General features: G+C 38.6%; 1 protein-coding gene across 7 annotated transcripts in view; it reads left to right on the plus strand.

Moving 5' to 3' along the window:
* The window catches only part of LOC100702482 (C-myc promoter-binding protein), a 108,059-nt gene extending 99,061 nt beyond the window's left edge, over window positions 1-8,998 (plus strand). For 4 of the 7 annotated variants that reach the window (XM_025897073.1, XM_025897116.1, XM_025897100.1 and 1 more), the window contains 4 exons: window positions 699-725; window positions 2,367-2,529; window positions 4,389-4,453; window positions 4,903-8,998. In XM_025897073.1, the coding sequence (XP_025752858.1) occupies window positions 699-725; window positions 2,367-2,529; window positions 4,389-4,453; window positions 4,903-5,039 (392 nt within the window). In that variant the 3' untranslated portion in view covers window positions 5,040-8,998. Of the gene's footprint in view, window positions 1-698; window positions 726-1,737; window positions 1,839-2,366; window positions 2,530-4,388; window positions 4,454-4,902 lie in introns of those variants that run through there. The other 3 variants (XM_019345240.2, XM_019345277.2, XR_003213268.1) reach the window with 2 other exon arrangements.
* Window positions 8,999-9,845: the final 847 nt, after the last annotated feature.

Raw genomic sequence — 9,845 nt, forward strand, 5'->3', positions numbered from 1 at the left:
GCTGCTGCTGTCAGTTGGACAACTGCTTTAGAGGGATTTTAAAACAGCCACTTGACCATGGGACCAATTAGCAGCTGCCAGCTCTCCAATCAGGAATGACCTGCAGAGACTCTAAAGACACAGAACACACAGAACAAAATCCAGCCACCGTGATCCAAATTATGGCCAGGGCCGTAACACAGGGTTCTAAGTGGCATGAAATAAAACATAAGATTATTAATGAAATGTGTGGCTGAAAAATTACAGAAGCTTTCACTAAAGATGCTTTGTACAGTATGCTTAAAAATGCTTAAAAATAAGTAATCCAGTTTGTCCTTACTAACAGATAAAGGATGGAAATGCTCATCGATTACTATTTTGTTTTTCAGCATTTCTCAGGATTGAAACTTGTTATGTTCCAAGTGTTGCAATCACAAGAGTGAGTTAAACTAAAGAAAACATATTCAGGATTAAAGTGAGAATTAGAACTTCAAAAAAAAAAAAAACCCGGTCATTTAAATGAGTGTGAAGTTGCAGGTTTTTGTTTGGTTTTTTTTCTTTTTTTTAGTCCTGAGAACAGCTGCACAGCAGCTGGATTTGTGAGGGCGAATACCAAAGCCTGATGCTAACATGTCTGCAGTAACTGACTGTTTAACGGAGGAGGAGGCGCAGTGGCCGATCTGTGTGCTAACAGGCTGTGTCTGCTTTCTGTCTTGCAGGACTTAATTGTACTCTGTTGTTAGAGAGTGAGTGTTCACCTCTTCTGCAGACGGCCTCAGATGAGTCCTGTTGTTTGTGTGCTGTCCTCTGCTCTGGCTGTTTCCCTCTGTTCTGTGTCCTTTGCTTGTTGCACTGCAGTGTTGTCTGTGGAAAGTCAGCGACTGGTTTCACAGTGTTGGAATGAAAGTGTTTGTGCAGTGTAAAATCTTACTGAGACTTTGACTCTGAGGTGGTTTTGACATGTTTGCCTCAAATACAGCCCTGCTCTGTATTTGAACGTGGGTTTGCATCTGTGGTGACTGTCCGCTGTGTTTGTCCACTTGTAATGAGGACATTCAGCAACGTGTGGTGCTTAAAGGGCTGGGTACTGAACACCGACCGCTGCCACTCCTGAATACTGTTACTGTTTGTAGTTTAACAGGCAATCTGTGTAAAGTTTGACATTCTTATTTATTAGAAGTTAGCTTCTAAATATATTGCAACTTTAAACCTTCAGAAATAGTTTTATATAAATCATACTATGTTATATGTCCTAACAGGAAGTTAGTACAGAGCTTCAGGTTGCAGTACTGGTGGATCTTTAAACTGTAAATATAGACATGACTTTTTTATGGCCCTAGTATCCTAGGGAATGAATATGTTATGTAACTTCTAACAATTTCATAAACAAAAATGTTGTTTATGCTAATACTTGTTTGAGTAATAGTAGTAATTTTTTGTGCATGCATGAAAATATCTAATAATATGTATTTATCCCTGAGGGTATCTGCCCATCTTACAACATTACTATATCCTGTACTATATCAATAGTAATTAAATACTTATATGAAACTAAAGGCAAAATATGAATGTAATATTTGTTCCTGGATATGTGTACATATATTATAAAAGTTTATCTTTTTATATTAAAAAATTAAGTGGTATGTAGGTAGGAGCAGTAATGATGCAGTTCTGTGCTGAGAATAAATGAGAAATATCAGTGAACAATTGTATTGCATGTAATGTAATCTTATGGTAACTGTTTGAAGTATATTTTAGGGGCTGTTTTCAGTTTTATTCATGCAGCACAGCGGAGGCACAAATATGAGACTAGAGAGCAGAATAGGGGAGACGTGCACGTGTGCAGTCAGGGCTCTGCTGTAAGGACATTTTTACCACATGTTTGTACTCTCACAACACAGTCAGTGGGCCATGCTGTTATAATAAGCTAATTATAATATAATGTATAATATATAATTTTAATTATAATTTAATTTGAACTTACCTGAAGAGAGAAAGAAGATAACTACACTGGTCAAGTATAAAGCAACAAATGCAACAATTCTTCATGACAGGATGTTGAGTAGTTTTCTAGCAGTTTCTGAAGTGAATTAGTTAAGCTTTGAGGGGAAACTGTACTGTTTGGCAGAACAGATTGTAATGACTGTAATTACAAGGAACTACGTAACGTGTAAAAAATAATTTTCATTATAATATTAATGTACTAGATTTACTTATTCAACACCTGCAAGTGTAGTACCACTTTATGCCTTCCAGATACCCAGCCCCAAGTGCTTCTCATCAGAGAGAGAGTGGCTACTCTTCACAGATGATCTATTTTTGAAATTATTTCCACATGTCTGATGCAAAATCATGATGAGTTGTGTGTATGTGTGCATGTGTTCCAGATGTTGGTTACCCTGTGTCTCGGCCAGTCCCAGAGGAAGAAAAGCCGTTCAGTGAGGAGCTGCTGCACAGTATGGTGAAGAGCATCCAGAGGAACGACGTCAGCCGCCCGATGGCTCAGCTGCTACAGCTGATGGGCCAGACACTCGGGGTCAAAAGGCAAAGGTCAGCACCAACTGTTCAGTCACATATAAGGACAATTCATATTTGAAGGCTTTTCCAGTTATATTTTAATAAAAATTGCCCACAAATGCAGTAATAAGGCATTTATTATGTGTAAAATACACAGGTATGGGCTCAAATTGTGGTCATAAATATTTTGTACTTGTAAATCAGTTTTGTACTTGTAAATCAGGATTTGTATGTGTAAAAAGAATTTTTCTTTCTTTCATCTGATTGGCCAATGTCATTTCAATCACAAATTTAACTATCCAATCAGAGAACAGATGGGTTTGGCTATTGGAGGGGTGCTTTATGGAGCTTCAGGTCCTTGAAGGGAATAAATGCCCTTTTACATGCCAGCCCAGCGTTTTGCTTCATCACCACGAAGGAATAGCAGTCTGTGGTGGTCCGAGTTTTGTGATTTTTGTGTCTCAGGTTTACGTGCTTAATACAGGGACCTCCAGAGCCTTTTCAACAGCGCTGCGGACCTCGGGGGGGGGGGGGTATTGTGGAAATGACAGTCTTCAATAGTGGGGATAGTTACAAAGCTTTCTTCGTTATTAATTAGCATACATGTTTTTATTGAACATTTGAAGAACCAGCAAAAAAAACAGAAACTCTTGTAGAGGACATAAAGTCAGAGATAGAAACGACAAGGAGCAGGTGCATCTAGTACAGGTAGAGCTGCTGCAAAAACCCACAGAGCTCAGCAGCCTGCGCAACAAATTCTGGATCCTTGGCTTTTAGTTACCATTAGCAGCACATGCTGCATCTGATGTGAAAGGACCTTTATGCTGCGCACTGTGACTTATAGCAAAAGTCCCGGGTCAGCCCTGACTTTGTGTTAAACTAATCCTGAAGTAATAATGGTATTTCTAACCACTTATATACCACAACTTTGTCCTTTCAACAGCTGCTGAAAGTTAGGGGACCTAGCTTCTATCGGATATTTATATAGAGATCCTCCAGCTTCAAACTGTATTACCCTTCAAGGACCTGCAGTTCAAAAAAGTGCCCCTCCGACAGCCAAACCCATCTGTTCTCTGATTGGATAGTTAAATTTGTGATTGACATGACATTGGCCAATCAGATGAAAGGAAGAAAAATAGGGTCAAAATTCGTACTTGTAACTTGAAACTTGAGTGCAGAGTTTCACAAGTATTTTTTGGCTAAGTCCACACACAAATCTTTTTTACACACAAAAATTCTTTTTACAAATACAAATCTTTTTTACACACACACAAATTCTTTTTACACATACAAATCCTGATTTACAAGTACAAAACTGATTTACAAGTACAAAATATTTATGACCACAATTTGAGCCCATACCACAGGCTGTGCAGTTTTGTTTGGTACTATTTTCAGCTGTGGATTGATATAAATTCCTCTAGTCCTCTAGTGAGTGCCGTTGGGTTAGTGGGAAGTGTATGTGTCACAGAGTCCGAAAATGCAACACACTGAAACATGCTCGCAGAGAGATGCACTGTGCTCATCAGGGAGTGTTATTTGGAGAATTGATTTGATTATTGTTCTTATTTTCATTCACTTAACCCCGACAACCACAAACGAGCAGTCAATTTACACAGTTTCCAATTATTGTACTTGCAGTAACAGGACCTGAGAGGGAAAAGGGAGACAGCATGACTGTTTAACACCTGCTTGAATGTTTGCATGAAGGCAGCAATGTTTGCTTTGTGCTTCTGCTCATTATGATCATCGTGTCTGTTCATCTAATTATTGTGTTTATGGAAGAAAGACCTACCAGTTTGTGTTTAGGAAAAAGTGATTCAAATATACACGTTTAAAGCACTCATCAGCCATTTATACTGATCGCATGTGACCTCGCCTTTCTTCCTCAGGAGTTTGTACAGGGACATCCTCTTCCTGTCCTTGGTGGCTCTGGGAAAAGATAACATTGATATTGGTGAGTATTAAGTTTATGTCTTGGATGTGTATGTTTTCTGTTTTAAAAGAGTGTTTCTTACATAACATATATGTGTGTCAATAATTCATTTGATTAACTCTATAGTAAAATTCATAAAACAGCATGAATTCATTTAAACCTGAACTTTGGGGAAAGTATTAATAAGCTATAAATGAAACTAACAGTATATACAGCATCACTGCTCTTCACAGCAATTGTATTAGATTTTTAGAACTTTCAAGATTTTTTTGAGTTTTGTTTCCACATCCAATATTTTTGCTCCATTTTGCTCAGCCAGTCCTCATTGTGTCCTCAAAGAGATAAAAGTGTAAATGAGTACATGCACCAGTTAGATGTAGCCTTAATGAACTGATCGACATGTTTAAATGTTTTAAGAAAAAATCTCCACCCACATGTTATTGGGCTGTCGATCTCTCCTCTTCCCACAGACGCCTTCGACCGTGAGTACAAGTTGGCGTACGATCGCCTTACACCCAACCTGGTGAAGCTGACCCACAACTGTGACCGTCCTCCGAGCACAGGTGTCATGGAGTGTCGCAGGACTTTTGGAGAGCCTTACTTGTAAAGAGTCACCTAAACACACTATGATTAACTCTCATCATCCTCATTGTTGCTTTAAGACTAGCTCAGGAAACCAGTTGGAAGACCACGAATGTGCACTACGGGAATGTTTGGGGGAACTCTGTAAGCGCTCATAGGGGTACAGGTGACTGTGGACAGCATTATGTAGCCTGAAGTTTTAGAGACTTCTATCTATGAGGACAGAAACACTACACGCAGCGTTCATAAACTCCTCTCCATGCAGTGTTGAGTGAGCCGCAACAGCTTTCATTGGGAATGAGTGACAGTGATGCAGATATCCTGTAAATACACAACAGGAAAGGATTTTTTTTTTTTTTTAAATGTACCATTCTTATTGTATATCATTTCACCATATGAAGACTAATATTAGCAATATTTTAACTGGAACTTTATTTATACAAAGTCAGCTTATTTATTGTACCGTCCTTTTGTTATGTGCAGTGTTTGACTTTGTCCTGTGGTCGCTGGCCGTCTTCTCGTCTTGCAGTTTTAAACCAGGAAAAATGTTTTCGCTCAGTGTGGAAAAGATGCAGTACATGTTTGGTGTGTGTTTTCAGTGAGCTTTCTATGCTTTATGAGATAGAACTTTTTTAATTAGATATGCATCGATTTTGAAGACAGATTGCATATTGCAGATTGCACAGGCTTTCTAGTTGTCAGCGAAAAGTGAAGGAACGTAAAGCCAACACGGTGGCTTACAGAAGCCCTGAGAGGCGAGTGAGGCAAACAAAATCAAATGAATCTGATATAAAGTGTCCTGTATTTATGACTAAAGACCAAGCTGTGAAAAATGGTCAAACTTCCCTTCTCTGAAACACAGGGGAAAAACATGATCCTGCATTTACAAAGCATTTGCTTTTCACTGTTTAAGCCATAAACATCAGAGTTACAAAATAGTTTTTTCATAAAAATAAACAGCAGAAGCACATTACAGTGACAGAGTAAAAGACCTTATCATAAATTGCATTCTTGCACACTCGTTCACACCAGTTCAGATTAAACAGGACATTTCATTGTAAAAAAACAATCATGTTCATTACTTTAAATCAGCGAATGTTATGACCCTGATCCTCTCATGGAGCGATGAATGCTGATTATGTTAATCTTTTCTTGTACTGAAGAGCATATGTCCTAATTACCAGATCACTTGTCAGAGGAAAACGGTATGTTTGGGGTTTGTTTACAAAAAACGATTTCTGAGCTTTAAGCTATTCATCCTCATGAGAAGTACCACTTTTAGTCTTCTTCAGCAGGCTGTTTGTACATATCAGTGTTACAGAGGTGTTACCGGCCCTATAGGAAGCCACATAGCGGTGAGGAAGAGAGCAGATTGCGGACAGGTGAGTCTTCTGCAGCCAATCAGCATTAAAGGTCAATCAGAGCGGTTAACAGGGATGGCAGAGAATCTATGATAGATGGAGCAGTGAGGCATGTGTAACACCTCCACCTTCACCTCAACCACAAAAAAAGATAACATATCAGCCAAACCATTGTTTTTTTACTTTGAAACTTGACTTGATGTTCAAAGGCTGTAAAAATAATAGCCAACACATCCGCCACTGGTATGAGTTACACATGAGTGCGTCACATTTGTTTACATTCATTTTCGTGGTCTAACCCAAATCGAGAGATGAATTTGGGGTTGTAAGAGTTCACAGCAGTATGAATTAGTTCAAATTAAATATTTTAAATGGCAAACATATACACAGTCAGCCATAATAGCAATAATAATAATAATAGTAATGATAATAATAGTAATAATACTACTACTACTAATAACAATAATAATAATACTGAACCTTTTTTGTAGTTTTTTTGTTATTCACAGTTATTTCTTTAATTCGTGATGATAACAGCAGACTGAAATTTAAAGTCAAAGTAAACTTTATTTGTCATGCTGGCTAGACAAGGACGGCATAGTGGAACAAAACTGTGTTTCTCCTAGAACACCGTGCACTATAGTCACAGTAATTATACAGGAATACCCAGCTAAGATCAAAATCTACAAATATTGCACAGCAGAAACTTAGACACTATATGTGACTCTTTGTACTGATGAATATTAAAAACATAGGTGCTCATGTTATGCAGACACTGAAAAAATTGCACAAAGTAGCAGCAGTTACAGAGACATTTTGTGTGAGAGTTTGCATATACAACAGTTCTTGGACTGTGTGTCTGTGGTACGTGATAGTGTGTATTTAAAGAGAGTTCAGGACTCTGATACTGCGATAGTGTTTTTTAGAGGGCAGGATGGTAAACGGTTTGCGTGTCGGCAGCTCTGTGCAGGGAGGATTTGGTGTGTGGTCCTGTGTAGGTGAGAGAGGAGACCTGGCAACCTGATCTGGTGTCTTCGCCATTCTCTGAAGTTTGCGCTGAGACGTTACTCTCTGTAGTGCTTCTGTGGGAAGTGATGAGGGCAGAAGGGAGTCGGATTGCTCTTCTTGACCGCTTCAAGAAGCGCAAGCGCTGCTGTCCGCCTTTTAATGAGGAAGGTGGTATCTGTAAGCCCAGGAACCCGGTGCTGTTAACTAGCAGTGTGGCGCTGTCAAGGATTGTGGGTGGAGTGTGGGATAAATAGCGTGAACAATCACCCTTACAACATACAATATCAATCGATCTATGTGACCTAAATCACTTTAAATGGAGGGAAAACCAAAGTGAAGTTTTGATTTGTTGGTAACAATTATCCAACTATAAAGATATCGATGAGTCTTAGCGGAGGTTAAAAGAAGAGCTTGGTGTTTATGGTACAAACTGTAAAGCCCCGCCTTTCATTTAATAACAGCATATCTGAGTGTTTATTGCACATGCAGCCACGTGGCCAGTTAGGCCTGTGGCTGAATCAAATGACTTTAATCTCATTGCCTTCCGCTTCTATATCTTTTTAATACAATAATCCAAATTATTTTAATGTCTTGGACCTCAAGGTGGCTCCTGTTTTTTGTGTTGTCTCTTCTTTGCTTGTCTATGGATGCAGGTTGTTTCTTTTTTAAACCCACCGAGCAGCCAGGATGCCAGAATCTTTTGGGAACATATGTGGAGAAAAGGTTTAAATTTTTCTTTCTGGCAACATCCACTCATTAGCCAGTTTTATTAGTGCTGTATCAGACTAAAGCTAAATTGAGAATTCTTATTTCAGCTAGCATAAACAAACAGTAAAAGAGGACTTTATTATAAAAAGTAGGATTTATGAATGTATAGCTTGATACCTGCAGATGTTTACACCCTGAGGTTTGTATCCACCATTAAATTTACTAAAGATTTAACTTTTGGACAGGTGTAAAGATAACAGAGTTCAACTTTGCAAAGAGCCTACTTCACTTGAATATAAAGTTCATATTTTAATTTTTGAAATCCTTATGGGGTTATTTAAGTTCTAGAGACCGTATGATGTTCTGTTGGGGAAAATCAAATGGACCCTGGAGTGCATTGCCTCTGTCACTTATATTTGTTACTGCCTTAGTGAGGATATTAATCCAGCTTTGAAAGGCAGAGTGGTTGAAGGAGGACCCCTGGCTCTGAAATGACCAAGGTCCTATGAATATCAGCCAAGTCTTTGATTTGTGGCATGGCTAAGCAAAACTGGAAAAGTTTAACAAGTTGCACGTCTTTGTCCCTGAAAAAAACCCCAAACCTTTAGGTGTGGAAATCTCTTTAACTGGTGAATTTTGATTTGGGAGATGACACATCAGCTTAGAAAAGCTGTGATTCATTTGTGGATTTCTATTGTGTTTAAAAGAAAATAGTACTGTAAAAATACATGATTATGTAGATTCTGGGCCATGTACATTTGAATTGCCCTTTGTATAAATCACATTTTATAACAGTGTATTCACACATGTGCAAAGGTCCTTTTAGAAGTGGTGAAGTTCTGACGTTCTGTACAGCGACCAGATCTACAGGACTGTTTAAGTGTAAATAAAATCATGTACACCCTCAGTGTTGCTGTCTGTAGCGTCTTCTTCTTAAAATATTTAGAGTTTAAATGTATTTAATGTTTAAATCAGGACGACATCCTCCTTGTGAGTAGGAGGAAGATTCCCAGTGACTGATTCCCAATGACTGGATTGAATTCTCAACGTAATCACAAGACGACTGCACGGGTCGCTGGCGAGAGGCAATCTGTCTGCAAACAGTCACGGTCTCACACTGAGTCTGAGTCAGTCTGTGCAGTTCATCGCCCATTTCACATGTTTGCTAAAAAAATTCTGGTTGTGCTGTGGTCTCTAACCAGTTTCCCCTAATGTGACTGTAGAGTCAAAGAAGTTCTAAATGCTGAAGAACTCTCACACATTAGACATCAGCTTTCAGGAGAGACCTGCAAGACAACCCATAATGAATGGGGCTGCTGTAGCCTAAGACTGGACACCCCCCCCCCAAAAAACAAATTGGCACAATGTTTTCCATCTAATCAGAAGATACATTTTGAGTTTTAGATAATTTTTTTAACAGATTGTATTGTAGTTAAATACCTCGCTGTAAGTATCAGAGACATCTTAGCACCACACACCTCTTTACAGCATCTGCTGTTTAAATGTCATGCATTAAAAAAAACAGAAGTCCGTGGTCCACATGTTTCCTTTCTTTTAGCATTTAATAAAATTTCTAGTACATTGAATTATCGTGTTGAAATGGGTGCTACATCATATTTTTAAGTCAATCAGCCATCAGCATGCGTTAGTAGAATGCTAGCTTTAAATGGCCAAATTGTGTTGCCTGTAAGAAAAGTTAACACAAATGCCATTTTGTTTCAGTAAAAGCTAACATTTGGCTAACAAACTGACTA

The sequence above is a fragment of the Oreochromis niloticus genome, linkage group LG1 (genome assembly GCF_001858045.2).
Source record: "Oreochromis niloticus isolate F11D_XX linkage group LG1, O_niloticus_UMD_NMBU, whole genome shotgun sequence".
In the NCBI taxonomy this organism is placed as follows: Eukaryota; Metazoa; Chordata; class Actinopteri; order Cichliformes; family Cichlidae; genus Oreochromis; species Oreochromis niloticus.